We start from the raw sequence: 18654 nt of genomic DNA on the forward strand, positions 1-18654 counted from the left end.
GCTATCACAGGCTGATGTACAAAAGAGACAGTTTCCTTTGACGGGAACTTTTCTATTCACAGAAGAGTTTAGATGTCCTACGTGATTCAAGAAAATTAGCTCCCTCGCTGCCTTGTGGTGCGTTACCAACTACTGTTTCCAGAGCACTCTGACTTCCACCGCCTCTCTGCTACTGAGAGCAGCAGCCACAGCGTCTTGCTTCTATCTACTACATGTCTCAATACCAAACTGCAAAGTGCAATGCGAACAACATATTCCACACGATGCGTGAGAACGTAAACCATGGCCTTCCGAAAAGGCTCCGAGAACAGTTTTGTGATGGAAGCAAATGATGAAGACAGCGAAGGGAGGAGTGAATTTCCATAAATCTTCCACAAAAAGATGGATTATCAGACCACTTTCCAACTTCATCCAGTTTAGGACAGCATGCCTTAGGAACATAGTATTGTGGTACAGATGATGTATATAATGTCTTACTAGTCTTATATTTGCCTTCATATGCTCAGTTATGCTTATGGATAGAGGGTTAGGGGATGTGGTAGGATAAATTTAGAAAGGATTGACAGGAAAGAGTTGGGGGCTGGAATAAATGGCAGACTCTGACTGAACAGGGCCGGGCTGGAGAGAGGACAGAAGGTGGGTTTTAGTTGCACAGGGTGGGATGGGGGCGGGTGGGGAGGGAGGGAGGGGAGGCAATGGTTACTTTTCCATTTCTGAACTTGCAATTTTGAACTGTAAAATTTGCTTTATTTAAAAAAAAGTTTTAAAAGGAAAAAAAAGATTTGAAAAGGCTAGTTTCGCACTCATGAAAGATACTGGAGTTAAGTCTTTGTTGTGAAAATGGTCATGACCACAAACTTGTTTAAAATACCTGGTGAGATGTTTAAAAGGACATAATAAAGAAAACTTGCGCTAATGAAATGTTTGTTAATGTTCACAGTTGCTTCTGTACCAGCACACATCTGAAACATCTCTTTGGCACTGCCTCATAACACTGTTTTCTCTACTTCCAGAAACTGGTTACTCATAGGAATAAGACCTAAATAACCGTAGAACCTCTCTGAGCAAGTACCTTAAACATTACAAACCATCACTATTTTGCATAAAATGTGCACCCCGCTGCTAGCAATTAAAGTCCTGAAATATTCGTGCTACTCCATATACCTTGGTGCTGCAAAATTATCTCTGATGCATTTGAGTATTTGTTACTGTATTTAGCGTGGAGCCAGCCTGTGTAATCATGGGCAAGCTATATAGTCCCAGAAATGGTAAACCACTTCTGAGTATTCTTTACCTGCAACACCGTGGAAAGGGTTGCCATAAGTTAGAACTGACTTAACAGCACATCATCATCATCAATCATCAATCATCATCATCATCATCATCTTCTTCTTCTTCTTCTTCTTCTTCTTCTTCTTCTTCTTCTTCTTCTTCTTCTTCTTCTTCTTCTTCTTCTTCTTATTATTATTATTATTATTATTATTATTTACATTGTTCATGCATAGAAGGTTCCAGATTAGTTTCTTGGAGAGGCGTAGAAAAGTTGCTTACAATTTTAGAAGTTGCCAATAGCAGTGATTAATAGTCACCTCTATGTGATCATTCCTTATATAGTGCAACATCTATAAGGTTGTTCCTTATACAGTGGTGCCTCGCTTAGCAACGTTAATCCGTGCAGGAAAAAACGTTGCTAAGGGATTTCGTCGCTAAGCGATTTTAAAAAGCCCATAGAAACGCATTAAAACTTGTTTAATGCGTTCCTATGGGCTTTAAAACTAACCTTAAGCAAAGATCCTCCATTGCGGCGGCCATTTTCGGTGCCTCTAAAGCGAGGCAACACAGCGGGGTGGCCATTTTGTTTTCTGGCGGCCATTTTGGAACCACCGATCAGCTGGCCGAAAATGGGGGCTTTGCGATGATCGCTTCCCCGTGATCATCGCAAAGCGATTTTTCCCCATAGGGGCCATCGCTAAGCGATCACTCTGGCGATGGGCAAAACCCAATCGCTAAGCGATTTCATCGTTCAACAGAGCAATCACTAAGCGAGGCACCACTGTATTGTTCTTATTCGCCACACTGAAAAATATAGGGTTTGTTGCTGTTTTGTATTTTTTTTTTTGTACTAGCTGTATTTGTTGCAGCATAGTTGATTGACCCACTTTATTGCTGGATATAGCAGTGTGGAATAGCAGAATGATAGGAGGCCTGAGTTTGAATCCCTGCTCAGCCATGGAAAATCACTGGGAATGGGGTAAAACCACTCCTTAGATATCTCACTTATCTTGAAAGCCCTGTTAGCCTGATGATAAGTCAGATGTTATTTGATTGCATATAACATACACATTGCAATTTTGTAAGGAGCCATTATGTGCAGACACAGCTGACTGCCTCTGCTTGTGACAAAACACAAGGAATGCTTTATCTCTTGCTAATCTGCAGGGCTATGGAAAACCAGTTTAGTCCTCATCCCCAAAAACTTTAAATAAGATTTTCATGTTTATCATCCTTTTTTCCCATTAACATGACAGATTTTTGACATTGCATGAGAGATCATATTTAGAAATCAACGGATGCAGCTTGTTAGCATGGAACCACTGCATGTAATAAACAACAGGACAAAACTGAGCACAAAATACCTGTGAAGCCTAATGTGTGGTGCCATAAGCATCACAGAGAACCTTCTTTAATCCAGTTCTTCAGCCACTGAGTTTATTTATATAGTGAAGTAATGCTCTTCCCTGTTAGTTTTTCCCCACTGCAAGTCTTCAGGATGAGTAAGATAATGAAAAAATATAGAAATAACCTTTTCAAACCATGGCGATCTATATGTGCTAGCTGGGCTATACAAGAAGCCAAACAGCAGGAAGACAGCCTGCACCCTAACCCCATCCCATATTCAGTGGCAAAACAAGAGAAACATGAAGTCCAGACACATTCAATCATCACTACAGAGGAAGGTTGATTTATATAAACTACTGCTTTTATATAAATAGCTGTCCATTTCCCCTTCCCCAGATATTGGGAACTGTAGTTTGATCATACATATATACATGTCTACCCCATTTCCAGAGAGTCTCAAATCCCTGGGGTGAGGAAATGACTATTAAACCACCGTAGATCTGCAGGATAAATATGCTTTTAAAGCCCCTAATAGATCTTATCCTCAGTCACTATATCCTGAGGGGAAGAGTAAAAGTTAAGGGCCATTCATAGCGATAAATACCTCATCATGGGATGATTAATGTAACAGTATAGCACCAGTCCTTGTTCCATTCATTCAACCTGGGAGAAAGGATGGCCAGGCAGAGGAAACAGTAGAATGCTCTGGTTCAGCAGTTGGCTCCTGGTTTGGAAGAGAGTTCATGCATTTTTTAAAAAAATGCAGCCTGCTTGTTTTCCTGCTGCGGCCCAGTAATGAGACACTCGTTACTGCTTCCACTATGGACACGGCCAAAATATAACTATTGCATCCCAACCCACAAGGAATTAGCAACTTGAAAAGGATGTTCACGCAGCCAGTCCTTGGAGGGGTTTGATCTCTTATATCGCCTCCTTGCTTAACTCTGATATTCCCCCTGAAATCTGGCCAGTACGTGGCTGTCTGCTCTGCCCTGAGTCCGAATGCTTTCAAGGTCTTTCAATGGGTTGCACATTGTAACACTTGGGAGGAAGATTTTGCCGAATTTCCTCCAGGTTCTTGATATCCGCAAGGATCTCCGTGATGCTCCTCTTCAAGGTCTGGATGCGAAGTTTCTGCTGACTAGCTGTTTGCTCCAGCTGTAGCAGCTGTTCCTTCAACTGGCTGTTGCTTGTTCTGGCCTTCCTGAGATTTGCCTCCAGCATGTTCACACTTTCCTCATCCATACCCTCTGGTTGATCTGGCAAAATTGGAGAAAAGGGGAAGTTAATTCAAGCTCCTTTCTCAGTGGCTGCTCCCAGGCTTCAGAGGCCCTTGTCAAGCTCTGTCTCTACTATCCTTCTGTCAGTAGGCAAAGACATTTTTTTTTATTGAGACAAGCTTTTGACATCCAAGCTGATTCATGGCTTCATAATAAGAAAAGAAAAGAAAAAACAGCATGCAAGAGATTATTACTCTTGAGGTGTTCTCATTGGATATATTTTAGTATTTTAATTACAAAGTGTGTGTGGTTTTTGTTTTGTTTTTTGCCTGAGTTTTATTTTAGTTATCCTGAACACCTTGTTAGTTAAAAGTTAAATAAATCTGAGAGCTGGAATCTGAAAGCTACTTCAGGGGCAAAACTGCACATCTCCAAGACAGTGTGTGGAACAATAATATAGAGGTGGAATGGCAGTGAGATCCGTAGGGTTGAACCACAGTCATACAGGGGTGAACAATATGCAGTCTGTTAGGGCTCCCCAAATTCCAAATATAGCCCCCAGCACCTCTATGTCTGCCTGAAATTTAATTTGAGGGGCCAATGTGGCTCAAAGCACCTCCTTGTGCTCCCTTGGGGCCCCAGATCCACAAATGTCAACCACTGAGGGTTTTTCTCAGCAAGAAAATATTGGGAGGCATGTGGGTCACAGCAGCAGGTGCAAGCAAGCCCCTCGTAATTCCAGGGATGGACTTGTGTAGCTCCAAGACATTTAGAGGTTGCTGACCCCTCTGGTAAGAGAAGGTTAAGCAGCCCACTCTGCCTCCCCAACTATGTCTATGTACATCCAGGCCCCTCGTTATGGTATGAAACAAATACAAGTTAAGAACACTGTCTAAAGCAGTGACTTCCAGAAGCAGTGACTTCTAGACTTCCAGAAGCCTTCACCACCACCACTGCTGGCCAGGATTTTTGGGAGTTGAAGTCCAACAACATCTGGAGGCCCAAGGTTGGGGACCACTGGCCTAAAGTATGCAGGTTGCCCTTAGATTGCACAATATAATGGGAGGAAAGAGAGCCAGGAATAGTCATGCAATGAAGGTCTGTGCTGTTACTGGAACGCAGACAGTTTTAGGATACAATTCCTTCCCAGCTTTGTGCCTCAGACTTCCTAACATTTGAAAGTTGATGATTCCATCTCCTGGTCTACACTTTTTGCAACACAGTAGTGCCTATGCAGGACTTTGTATTAATTACAGTGATTTCATATTGCAGGACTGACCACAATGTCAGTACTTACCTGATTACAGAGCACTTGAGCAATCAATACACATGCATATGACTATTAACAGAGAAAAGATATCATGTTGGATCAGTAAACTGCTTTGAACTGATTGTATTTCAGTATCAGCAAAGATTCAAGAGTTGCCTTTTTATATGCTAAAGGATCTGTGATATATTTAAAAAGGCATAAAGGAAACAACGTATGAAGGCTGCTTCTGTCATGAGTGCAGCTGAAGATCCGGAACCTGAGGGGTTAACTGTAGCTGAGGAGAATGCTGAGCAATTAGAAACACAAACAGCTGAATCACCTCCAGATTCTCCTCCCCCAGTAGATAGGCTGAGGGCCAGGCTGAGGGGAAGACTTATGACGAAAAGGTCAGAGGATCGCTTGAAGGCTGCCCACAGAAACATCCGATCAACTAGCCCTGAGTTCTGACAGGATGAAAAGGCTTCCAGCAGTTCAAGGACTGTTTTTACTATATAAACAGCTCTCAGATGGCTGAAAGTCTGTGGAAGCAACAAGTCAAACCTCTGGCTTGCATCCACGCTCCTGACTATCTTGTACCTTGTTCTCTGGACTCTTGGCTTTGGACTCTGGCCCTGGACTACGTTGTGCATTTTGGCTTTGGACTCTGACCCTGGACTACGTTGTGTGAGTTTGCTTTGGTATTTGGATATCGGCTCTGCATTCTCTGAATTTCTGACATAGGACTGGCTTATCGAACTCTGCTGTTGTAACCCCTGGGAACGTGACACTTTCCCATTCCCTATAATATGCTAGAACAAAATGGCCTCCAAAAACCATTAACTCTGCCTGTCATTTTCATTCTCACTGATTAACATTTGCCTTTACCGATTATAATTAGCTTTCTATGCATACTCTATAAATTAAACCAAATCATGCTTGCAGTCCTAACAGGAAATATTATTGTCTCTCACCCATCATGCGCAGAATGTCTTCTAGGGCACTGAGAACTTCTTGGGCAGAACTACCAGCCCTTCCAGCATTTGCCTTGGCTCTCTGGGACATCTGCACAACCTGAAGAGATTATGATAATTCAAGGTATTAGCAGGGTTTCTTGACTAAACAGGTCCTTCAGGAGGTCCCTTTCATTAAAAGGTAGAACATTATTAACTCACTTCCTGAGCCGCAGTAGCATCCGTATCAATCTCCAGTGCCTTTCTTTGCAACCTCGCATCTGTCTCTCTTGCCTCGTTCCGCAGAGCCATGATTTCCCTCTCCAGAGCTAGCACTCCATCTGCTGTCCTGTTGGCTTCCAAGGTCAGCCTTCCTATCTCCTGGGGGAGCAAATGCAGCAAACAGTAGATACATGGATGAGGCAAAGAGGTCCAGAAACTAGAGACAAGCATGTTATCAAAAAGAGCACACTTGTTGGTTTCAGGTGCATCACTAAACACTTGCTAGGGGCGGAACTCAAGAAATCCCACAAATCAGAGATACTGAGAGCATCAGTAAGTAAGAACGTCCAAAGGAGGAAGGAGACATTTTCTCTGATGGCTCCTTTCTCGTCTCCTTTTTGTCAGTCTCATTCTGTTTTTATCAACCGTTTGTTATAGCTCTATTCTTTGTTATAGCCTCAAACCCCATATTCATTTTGGACTTTGAACATTACCGGATGATACAGACGCTGGGCCCAATCACACACGTTCATGAAACATCTGAAGTTTGTGTTATTCACTTTTAACAAACTGGCAGTTAAGGGTGAAAACTGAATCCTGAATCAGAAAATCACTAGTTTAAATCTTGGTTTTTTGGAAGGAAATCATTAGGAGCCATCAGGTAAGCCTCTCTCTCTCTTAGCCCTCATGTTCTATAATACGTAGGTCATTATACTGAGCTAACTGACCGGGCTGTTGTAATAATTAGGGCAGATAATGTATGTTACATAATTGGAATACTCTGGAGTGCTATGTGAATGCAGAGCATTGTATCACTGTATTTGGAGAAGGAGTTTTGAATAGATGAAGAGTGACCCAAACTATGTCTCCAGTGTAGGGGAAGGTAAAAGTTCAACGTCAGAATGCCCAAGCCTAAGTGGGCTTCTGCCAGTCATCTTGAAGTGTATTAACTCCTCCATTTCCCGAAGCTCCATCAACACCATCTTTTCAGTTTCCCTATACCTGATTGATGCCTCCAGCAATCTCCTTTGCTTCTCCAGCCATCCTCCGGGCTGCCTCTGCTTCTGTTACAGCAGCACCCAGGGCTGATTCTGCACGTCTTGTCTTTTCAGTGGCACTAGCAACTGTGTTGCTGATGACAGGAAGCCTTTGCATGGCCTCGGTGGCTTTCAGTTGCTTGTTACCAACTTCAAGATCAAACTCTACAAGCAGAAGGGGGAGAAAACCAATCTAAATCAGGAGCCAAAACAGCATGGAGAGCTCTCCTATGTCTCCATTGGGAAGCAAGAAGAAATCCGAGATGAAAGTGCAGAAGTCAACAAAGCAGTGGCCTGTCTCCAATTGTCTCAGTAGTTCTGGTTCAGAGTGTAACTGCAATGCACTATTATATCAGTCTAACACCACTAACTGCTATAGATCCATTGCATGGAATCCTGAAATAAGTAGTTTAGTCATATACTTAAAATTTTTAACACACGTACCAGATAATCTACCTTTGCTCTGTGCAAATCTTGGGGGAGCTCGAACAAAGGATTTTTAAGTTATTTTTTTTAAACACACCACTGTTTCTACCACGCCCATCCAGAAATAGGCAACTCTGATTTAAAACATATAATATAAATAGAAAAGTTCAACCTGCCAATAGCCCAGTGGAACATCAGCATAAGTTACAAAAAAAAATAAACATTAAAAAAAGAACTTAACATGTATATAAAATTTATGAAAAATATTGTATTTGCATGCCTTTAACTAAAATTCAACAATGTAATCAAAGATAAAACCCAGTTTCAAACATTTGAATAACAGCAGTCTAATAACGACCAGCACAATTGAGTCTTTAAATGCCTCTCTAAATGCCTACAGGAATGAACATATTTTGACTAGCTTCTAGAAAATGAAGTTGGCCTCATGCCATTTGCCTAAGGAGAGGAGAGAGAGAGAGAGAGAAATCTGTGGAGTAGGATTTGCTCCTCATTCCCAACAATTGTCAAATGAAGATCATAAACACAACGGCCCCAAACAGCCATTTATCCTTTTATTCACAAGCCTGCCCTATTCCTGCTTTTCAGCAACTCACCCCTCAGATTCTTCAAGATGTTATCAACTTCATCTAAGGTAGCATTGCCAGCATTCAGTGCCCGGTCAGCCATACTCTTGGCAACATTAGCACGAGACAACAGTTGGACAGATGCCTGCACCAAACATGGGAACAAATGAAATAAATGAAACTGCCGCTTTATTCCTAGAAATCTTAGACAATTGTGCAATGTGTCTGTGAGTTTTCCTTCAGTGCTTGCCAAGTTCAGCTAAGACCATCGAGGGGCATTTCCATGCTATGTCCTGATCTCTGGTGTGCTAAACGGGTTTCAGATTTGTCCGGCTTGTTTTTTTGCAGAAGGACATGGAATACATCCTGTACCAGAGAATGTCACGGTTGACATCTTTAAAAATGTGGATGTTGCATGCTTGCGTGGAGAAAAGCAAATCTTAAAACACGTTTATAACACTAACTTAGAAATCCATGAATGATTTTCATTAGTATGAATATACTTCACCAGTCTATCATTTTCTCCTTTTAGCAAGAGCTCCTTCATCTCCGCCTCCCAATTCCTGGTGTTGCTTTGCAGGCGTTGGTACTGTGTCATGTACACGTCCACTAAGCTTGTTAAAGAGTCTGCCTTCTGCCGGAGCTGATTGGCCTCCTCCTAAAATATCAGGGGGTGGGGGAGGACAACACTGTTTGGTTTAGAGCCCCTCACATTCATTCTCAAATGACTGTTTCTCCCCATTTTCCCTCATCCCTGACTGGAAAGATGAAGGCAAATTATAATTAAAATAGAGGGAAGTTCTTGAAAATATCTGGAAACACACAGACACAAAGGCACCCCTCACCTGAAAGAGAGCTATGTCAACTTTTGGCAGACGAGCTAGAAAGCCAATGAGCAACTGGCTGCCTTGATAGGTCTTGTCAGCATCAGCCATCAACCTGCCAGCATCAGCCTCCAGATCAGTGGACAGCAGCTTTATCTCACCATACCTGGGAGGGGGAAAAAAAGGCCACATTCAATCCTTAAAATGTGACAAACTTTTTTCCCCATCACAGCATCTCTATAAAGTAGGCCACGCTTTTATCTTGTGGCTATTACTGGGCATGGCATCTAAACATGCCATGATTCTTGCAGGTAAACTGCCAAGGTCCATCCTAGACTGTGTAGTGCAGGATCCCAAGGTTTGCCATTTCCTCAGCAGTACTATTGCTCTCTCCTTAAGCTGGGGGGAAATGTCCATGACCACTCGGATGCAGCTTGCAGAAGACCAATTTTCACAATCCAATGGAACAGAAAGTGTACATATAAGGTACTGCTTCAGATTTTGCTGTATCTCTGCTTTTGTTCTTTTCTATAATGGCTGCCCAAGACATGGACAAGGACTATGAGGGAATGCATTTTATACATAGTGGTTGATGAGTAGGAGCAATGAGCGAGGAGGTCCCCGGCTGATGTCTCATCTCTGCCACGGACATACAGGGTTGTTGTTGTTGTTTAGTCATTAAGTCGGGTCCGACTCTTCGTGACCCCATGGACCAGAGCACACCAGGCCCTCCTGTCTTCCTCTGCCTCCTGGAGTTGGGTCAAATTCATGTTGGTAGTGTTGATGACACTGTCCAACCATCTCATCCTCTTTAGTCCCCTTCTCCTCTTGCCTTCACACTTTCCCAACATCAAGATCTTTTCCAGGGAGTCTTCTCTTCTCATGAGATGGCCAAAGTATTGGAGCCTCAGCTTCAGGATCTGTCCTTCCAGTGAGCACTCAGGGTTGATTTCCTTTAGAATGGATAAGTTTGTTCTCCTTGCAGTCCAGGGGATTCTCAAGAGTCTCCTCCAGCACCACAATTCAAAAGCATCAATTCTTTGGCGGTCAGCCTCCTTTGTGGTCCAGCTCTCACTTCCATACATCGTACTGGAAAAACCATAGCTTTGACTATGCGGACCTTTGTCAGCAGGATGATGTCTCTGCTTTTTAAGATGTTGTCAAGGGATGTGGTGGCACTGCGGGCTAAAACGCAGAAGCCTGTGCTGCAGGATCAGAAGACCAAGCAGTCGTAAGATCGAATCCACGCAACGGAGTGAGCACCCATCGCTTGTCCCAGCTCCCGCCAACCTAGCGGTTCGAAAGCATGCAAATGCAAGTAGATAAATAGGGACCACCTCGGTGGGAAGGTAACAGCGTTCCGTGTGTAGTCGCACTGGCCATGTGACCACGGAAGATTGTCTTCGGACAAACACTGCCTCTATGGCTTGGAAACGGGGATGAGCACCGCCCCCTAGAGTTGGACACGACTGGACAAAAAATTGTCAAGGGGAACCTTTACCTTTTACCCAAGGTATGTCATCACTTTCCTCCCAAGAAGCAGGTGTCTTTTAATTTTGTGGTTGCTGTCATCATCCGCAGTGATCATGGAGCCCAAGAAAGTAAAATCTGTCACTTCCTCAATATCTTCCCTTTTGATTTGCCAGGAAGTGATAGGACCACTGGACATGATCTTAGGTTTTTTTTGATGTTGAGCTTCAGACCGTTTTTTGCACTCTCCTCTTTCACCCTCATTAAGAGGTTCTTTAATTCCTCCTCACTTTCTGCCATCAGAGTGGTATCATCTGCATATCTGAGGTTGATATTTCTTCCGACAATCTTAATTCTGGCTTGGAATTCCTCTAGTCTGGCCTTTCGCATGATGTATTCTGCATATACGTTAAATAAGCAAGGAGACAATATACAGCCTTGTCGTACTCCTTTCCCTATTTTGAACCAATCAGTTGTTCCATATCCAGTTCTAACTGTTGCTTCCTGTCCTGTTTTTCTGGAACCCTCTGGCTTTCTCCATAATGCAGGGCATGTTAGCAATTTGGTCTCTAGTTCTTCTGCCCCTTCAAAATCCATCTTGGACTTCTGGGAGTTCTTGGTCCACATTCAGCTGAAGTCTGCCATAACCTTGCATACAGGGTAGCATCCATCCAATGACTTAGTTTGACTTCAGCTACACTTCACAAACAACATGTCAGTACTCACCTACCTTGCAGAACTGTTATAAAAATTATTAGCAAAATGTACATGAAGGGCTTTCAATATTCAAAAACCATGATCAGAACTAAGGGTTCCTATAATTATTTATAACAAAATATAATAAAGTAAATAGTACTTTACTGTAATGAAAATAGTTCCAATGGCTGACAAGCAACAGCATGTTTTCTATAAAACATCTTGCTTAGCTGGTCTAATCAGATACCATTTGTTAATCTCAACATATCTAATAATTTACAATGTTTTCCTGATAGTCTTTCAGAGATTGGAGAATAAATTAGTTATTATGTTCTACTCAGGAATATCTAAATTATTAACCCCAATGTAAACATTTGTCAGTTATTCCTTTGGATTACACCAAAGAATCACTAATAGGTGCAGTGGGGAACTCCTAATAATGTCTAATACTAATTGTCCCTCTCTCTATGAGGTGTAGTTCTCAACATTCCGCACCTAGAACCCCAGCTGGGGCTACGCACCTAACAAGGTGAAGCCTGATTGTGGAGGAAAAACAAGATCATCATAGTGCAACAGCTGGCCTCTTCCTGATGTCTACTCAAGCCAACAGTGCACACTGGCATCACTGCTAAACTTTCTCTAGGGCCAGGCCACCATGAGGGAAAGTGAATCAGCTGTCCCAATCTACCCCAAATATAAAGAGGGTAGAGAATGGAAGTGAGGCATTTGATGTGAGAGCTACGTATATATATATCGGCCCATGGGACCTGCCCTGTGCCCCTTATGCTGGCCCCCTGCCTCAGGAAAGTAGAGGACACTCTCTTGTTACCAGTTCAACTTCCACATGAGTTAAATGGTAAACAGGGAACGGGAGAGGCTATCTTGTTGTATTTCATGACAGGCAGCAAAGTTGGCCTTGACTTCCTCTTATAAAAATACATTGCAGCCATCTTCTTTTATATAATAATGGGACGTAAAGACATATGGAGAGGAGCTGTTCCCCAGTGCCAGTTTAGGATGTCTCTGAGCAAGCAGCCCCCTCAGGGGACCTTGGCCGATGCAATTTATTGCCATCCAGTCTTGCCATCCAGTCCCTGAGGCAGAGGGGAGAGCTGAGGCAGGCTGCTCTCCTTCGCCTGGACTCTGGATGACCCAGTCGTCCCAACAAGAGGCTGACGTATCACTGAGGAATGCAGTCTGTCACTGTCCACCTTTCCAGAAACAAACCCTCTCTCTACACACAGGAACAACAACCTCAACACCAGCGTGCAGCTTTAATCATCCTCATCATGCACTTATGAGGATGATAATCTGTGGAGTAACTGAAGGTGAGGAAGGCCACAACCGGAGTATTGACCATGCCTGCCAAGCCGCGCTCTTTTGGGGGACCTACTTTTTCTGGAGCCCTTGCATGGAGTTTGCCAGGCTGCCCCTCCCATTCGCAGAGGACTGCAGCAAGGCCAGCGCCTGTTCAGAAGCATCTTCCGCTGCCCTGGCCGCTTGCTCAATGGTGTTGGCCAGCTGTGTGTGCCTGAAAGGCAAAAGGAGAATTCAGGAAGGGGAGCCAAGGAAAGGAAGAGAGAGAGATGACGGCATGGTGACTGTCCCTCCTACTCTTTAAACCAAAGACCATGCTCCAACATTGAAGCAAAATGTTGCTGAGGACATTCAGATTATAGCTGCTTACTTGGGCATGGTTTTCCAAAGCTTGCTCACTTCCAGAAGAAGGGTTGCGACAGCTTGGGTCCTCACAAAGCTGCACACTGGGACAGGCTTCCTCACCCCCCACAACATCCTCCCTGGTGCAATAACTAATGCTGAAACCGTATCCACTCCTGACAGCCAGAGGACTATCTGGAACATGGTTTAAGGCAGTGGTTCTTAACCTTGGGTTACTCAGGTGTTTTTGGACTGCAACTCCCAGAAGCCTTCACCACCAGCTGTGCTGGCTGAGGTTTCTGGGAGTTGCAGTTCAAAAACACCTGAGTAACCCAAGGTTAAGAACCACTGGTTTAAGGCCATACCTGGGTGCCTGGGCTTGTGGGTGGGGAACAGTGAAAAGCTGAAACCTCCCTCTGCTTGAACGCAGGTGCCATTGTCATTCCTACCCCTTTCTGTTTTCTTTTTGTAAAGGACAGATTATTTGTTTAGCCATCAGAACATATTGCAGATTAAACCACAACTGATGGTATATCACAGAAGCTAAGGTTTGATTTTACAGTAAAGAAATGCCTGCATTTCATAGCTAGTGGGGCATACAGTGCTATCGTACCTGTAACTTATTTACATTTGATGGTGATGAAGATGATGTTCTGTCAAGTTAATTCACACTTATGGCAATCCTTTCCAGGATTTTCTAGGTATAGAATACTCAGAAGTGGTTTACCCGTCCCTTCGTCTGGGGAGCCCTCTAGGTCTGTGTAGCTTGACCTAAGGGTCTTCTGGGAGGCACAGCGAGGAATCAAAATCTAACCTCTGGCCCTACAGCCAGGTAACCAACTCACTGAGCTACTACTGCAGTGTAATCTGACCTTCCGCCTTGTAAAATAATATTAATAATTACAGGCTGGCTGTCAGGTCAGCTCTTTCCATGGTTTTCTACAGAGTGAGCACCATGAAGTGCTCTGGGACAGTGTACGTACCTTGCTCAGGAGCACACAGCCTGGCTCTTCTTCGAATCAGGAATCAAACTCCCGACCTCTGTCTGCACATCCAGATACCTAACTAACCAAAGCTAATCAGCCATCTGTCTGCTTTATATTGTTTCTCAAAACAGGGTAAGGGAATTAAGACCAACTTTTTCACTGACAGAGCATTGAAACAAGTGCATATTTCTTCAAAGTCCAAATTACACTGAGCATGATGCTATAGCAATATTATTTTTTCCTGTTCCGGCAGCCCATCATTAAAGGAACTGAGTGAGAAATTCTGGGACTTAAATTCCCCCCCCCACTTCCCCAACAGAAATAATTGGCTGTTTCTCAACTGCAGTCATCTTCTTAGTCCTTTAATGAGGACCAGTCTTCACTTTCACTGACCTCATTTTCACTGACTGAAAATCTCATACAAAGACCACAAAGAGAGAAAGGGAGTTTGTGTGTGCATACATCCCATACTGTTCGTATGAATTAGTGTGCAACATCTCATGATTCCACAAAATGAGGGATTAAAAATCTTGTGCCTGAATGAACAGCAGTAGATGAACGAGATGCAAACATGTTATATGTAGGGGGCAGGAGATAGTGCCCAAAGTCAAGAAACCGTGGTTTGTTTAAAGATGGTTCCAGAAGAAGCCAAGGTTTGAATCAATGGATTAATACTCTCTTTAAACAAACTACAGATGCACACATTTGGATGTTACTGAGTGCTATAATTTATCTACAGTTGGAACCAAAGGTTTGCTGGCATGAAAAAACATTTTGGACCAAAGAAATAAAATACAAGGCACTGCTACCAGATGGTTAGAATATGCTAACTGGAAAGCTCCAGGAGCCACAAAGCACCTTAGAAATCAGTCTCCATGGCCAAAAGCACAGGAAAACTACCATAATTTGTAAATCATTTCCTGCTTTGTTCTTCCAGTGACCCCCCACAGCACAACCTTCCACCCTGTAGTGGTGTTTTCAAAGTTAGGCCAAGTAACAGAAATGATGTTAGGAGCAACCTAATGAAAGCAATGATCAACTCACCTATTTGCTAATGTCATGGCTTCTTGGGCCAGGATTAGAAAACTGTTTGAACTTCCAGGGATGTCTGGAGATGGAATAATCTAAGTAAGAAAAGAGAACCATCAGGATATACACACTGAGTTGTGGTCTAGAATTCTACACCTTTTGTCATGTACCTAGATTTTTTCAGTGCTCTACCTGGGTCAGTCATTCAGATGCATACAAGGGCATATACCAGCTCAGGACCCACATTTTACAAGTTCTAGAACAACAGAAATGATATGGCCTTTCTCATCCACTGATTTATGAGAAGGGAGTTAAAATCCTACTGACATGCAAAACGTCTTTTAAAAATTCATCCCACACAATGGAAGATACTTGCCATGCCTCCCAGCTTTCCCTGGCTTTGTTCCAAATCCACGCGAGCTCTCTCAACCAGCCTCCTGGCGTCTTGCACCTGGGTCTGGTACCGACCGCCCAAGGACTGCAGCCTGTTGGTTGTCTCATCAATCTCATCCAAGCGACTCTGGTAGCTAAATTCCTGAACTTTCATCTTGGACAGGCGGCTTGCCAAGGCCCTGTCAGATGCTGGGTAGGGAGACAGGGGCAAGGAAAAAAAGTTTTCATTAGTCTAGAACTAAACAGCTTAATTTTAAAGGGAATTAGCTAGTTGTATTACTAGAGATGGACCACCATAAGACACGAACATGTATTATACAATCTGCAGGAAGTTCTGACTTAGAAAAAGAGAGAATAGCCTTCCATTTATATATGGCCTGAGCAAAAATTCCTTCTGCATGCAATGAGGGTGAGAATTAGTGCAAATTTCCAGTAGGATTTTTTTTAACTAAGTATCTAATCTGGAGAATAACACAGAAGAATCAACAACCAGGGACAGAAAGGCTAGGGTGAAAATTAGGGTTAGCCATAAGCTTCCTCTTCTCATGTGCCACAATGCTGATAACAATCAAGGTTCGTTAGGCCGTGGTTATATCAAAACAAAGCAACAGACATGTCGGCACACTGTGCAAGTCTTAGGGCTTGTCTACATGGCTCAGTTGGAGCAGGCCGGAGCAGGCTAAATAAAGTCGGAGGTCTTGTAGGCAATCTGGTGTGATCTTTGCGTGCACATGGCGTGTGCACCTCAAGTGACCATATTAAAATTGAAAACAAAATCCTCCTCTTCATGAGCACTGTCCTAATAGACTTTTAAAAAAACACACACACATACAAAACTTCTTCCTTTCTCTGCTTCACCACAGAGGAGGAGAGGAGGTGTGCAGGTAAGAATGCACTGGGGACAGGCTGGTTTGCTCTAGCAATGACACTATCTGATCACTGGCAAAAGGAGCGAACCGGCCTGTCCTGACAGCAGACCAGAAAGTGGGACAAATCCCTATATGATCATACCCTAAGTTGAAAGATCTATACACAGTACTGTACATGGGAGACCTAGAAATAGAAGTCTGCATTAAAGAGAACACTTGTTATTTAAAGAAGAACAGTCACAGCATGGAACGTTGTTACTTCTGAGTTCTATATAACACATGTGCTACTTTAAACAAGGGGCAGGGCCGAAAGACAGTGGGAAAAGGAAGAGTGTGGGGTTTGTTTGTTTATTTATTTGTTCAATTTATATCCCGCCCATCTGGCATGTTCTGGGGTTCCAAGAGCCACCTCAATAATACCTGCAGGAATAAGTTGCTTTTCCCCTGTTCATTGAAACTGGCTTAAAACCAATTCCATCTTTTCTAGTGGCAAGAAGGCACTATGGTTGCAATCACTTCCTTTTCTTCCTCTGCTTCCTGCCTCTAGCCTTGTCCCAAATGGATCTGAAAAGCTCAGGTTACCTTGTAAACTTTGGGCTTCTCTCAGGAATTGCTGGAGCATCTCCTTAGCTTCTTGCAGCTTCCTTTCCAGTTCTGCATTACCTTCTGGCTTTCCACCACTGTCTATCTGATGGAGGAGCATTTCAAGTCCCCGTAGTTGTTGGAGGTACTGATCGACCTGAAAACAAGACAAGACATCTATGTCAGCAAACCATGTCTAAGCCATACAAAAAAGGCCATCCGGGATTTGGCCCAGCAGCTCCAGAGCCAAGGAACCCGAAGTGTGAGGCTTAACTGATTTTGAAGCTGATATTTAGGTAGCTTCACATTGCCAATTATTTATCACACTGATACTTTTCTCTTCCTCCAAAGAACATAGGGCAGTTCACATTTCAATCTGAGAAGGTCTCCCATTCGAATACCTTAAAGAGGCCAGGCTGGCTTAACTTCAGCAGCCGAATTCTTCTTCTGGAATCAGAAAAATCTATTTTTAAAAACTGAATTATCCATTTATAAGGGCTATAATATTTTACTGTCCAGTTGCTAACCCAGTGAAAACCTCTGGGGTGATTAAAAAACCCTGATTAATTAAACAAAAGAACAGAAAGCATATTAAGTATTTGTCCTATTTAGAGAAACAGCACTGATTGTGCTGATAAAAATGAAGATTCTACAAAAAAATTGTATTCAGAATGTAACCAGTACAGTTAACAGAAAATGATTTTAAACTTTGGCAAGGAATGATCAATCGATACTGTAATGAAAGGAAGAAAGCCAGAATAAATAAAAAGTATTGGTACAAAACAACAAAAAAATGAAGAATAGGCTTTGGCGATTGTCCATGTCACTCATGCTATTCATAATCATGAGCTAATTTGCATGAACTGCAGAGGCCTGTGCTGCAGGGTCAGAAGACCAGCAGTTGTAAGATCGAATCCACAAGACGGAGTGAGCGCCCGTCACTTGTCCCAGCTCCCGCCAACCTAGCGGTTCGAAAGCATGCAAATACAAGTAGATAAATAGGGACCACCTCGGTGGGAAGGTAACAGTGTTCCGTGTCTAAGTCGCACTGGCCATGTGACCATGGAAGATTGTCTTCGGACAAACGCTGGCTCTATGGCTTGGAAACGGGGATGAGCACTGCCCCCTAGAGTTGAACACGACTGGACAAAAATTGTCAAGGGGAACCTTTACCTTTATGAGAGGGCTGGAGAGGCAGAGTCAGCAGCTACATGAGGCTTGGTGGAAGAAGGAGGAGTCAGATAGGGCTGGTTAGAGAGATAAGATTAGTCAGAGAGAGAGAGAACTGATTAGGAACATAAATAGAGAAGGTGGTAATGATATTGCAAGTGATAAGAACTATGTACTAAGAGAACTGTTGATGAATTGCTTATGTATATTGTGTATCTGAAAAACTTCTGTTATTATTCCATCTGCTTCACTTCAATAAATAAGTTCTGTTTCTGTTCACAAGACAAGTGTTCTGACATACATCATTTAAATTGTAGATCGAAGTAATCCACTGGTGGCTGTGAGAAGAGAGCGTGATGTGAGCTTTTGTGAGGAAAAAGAAGCAGGGGCCACAAAGGTAAACACCACATAGGCATACCAAATATTTAAAAAATTACATGGCTAATCAGTTGAGGTTTATTGGAGAAATTGTATATAACCCAGTAAGGTTAATTTGGTGGGAAATGGAATCATCAGAACTACAAGCTAATATTGAAAAACATCTATTTTGTATAATTAAAAATACAAAATAAGGGAAATTACTAACCCCTTTTTAAGGACAATGTCAAACATGTGGTACAAGCATAAAAAGAATTTATGTCCGTTTAACTCTCCATTAGGATCAGTGAC

At 42.9% G+C, this 18654-nt stretch overlaps 2 protein-coding genes across 2 annotated transcripts in view; one reads left to right on the forward strand and one right to left on the reverse strand.

Annotated features, from left to right (window-relative positions):
* Positions 1-18654, forward strand: part of NMNAT2 (nicotinamide nucleotide adenylyltransferase 2) — a 113455-nt gene that overhangs the window by 87309 nt on the left and 7492 nt on the right. The window contains exon 11 of the transcript XR_012086584.2: positions 18303-18382. The gene's annotated coding sequence lies outside the window, so the exon portion shown is untranslated. The remainder of the gene's footprint in view (positions 1-18302; positions 18383-18654) is intronic.
* LAMC2 (laminin subunit gamma 2) overlaps positions 2683-18654 on the reverse strand; it is a 64196-nt gene continuing 48224 nt past the window's right edge. The window contains exons 13-23 of the mRNA XM_020815380.3: positions 16816-16972; positions 15348-15553; positions 14987-15066; positions 12691-12828; positions 9153-9297; positions 8816-8965; positions 8338-8452; positions 7263-7462; positions 6261-6419; positions 6060-6159; positions 2683-3878 (exon numbers count right to left, since the gene is read on the reverse strand). Coding sequence (XP_020671039.3) covers positions 3628-3878; positions 6060-6159; positions 6261-6419; positions 7263-7462; positions 8338-8452; positions 8816-8965; positions 9153-9297; positions 12691-12828; positions 14987-15066; positions 15348-15553; positions 16816-16972 — 1701 coding nt within the window. The 3' untranslated portion in view covers positions 2683-3627. The remainder of the gene's footprint in view (positions 3879-6059; positions 6160-6260; positions 6420-7262; positions 7463-8337; positions 8453-8815; positions 8966-9152; positions 9298-12690; positions 12829-14986; positions 15067-15347; positions 15554-16815; positions 16973-18654) is intronic.

This window comes from Pogona vitticeps, chromosome 4 (genome assembly GCF_051106095.1).
Source record: "Pogona vitticeps strain Pit_001003342236 chromosome 4, PviZW2.1, whole genome shotgun sequence".
Taxonomy (NCBI): domain Eukaryota; kingdom Metazoa; phylum Chordata; class Lepidosauria; order Squamata; family Agamidae; genus Pogona; species Pogona vitticeps.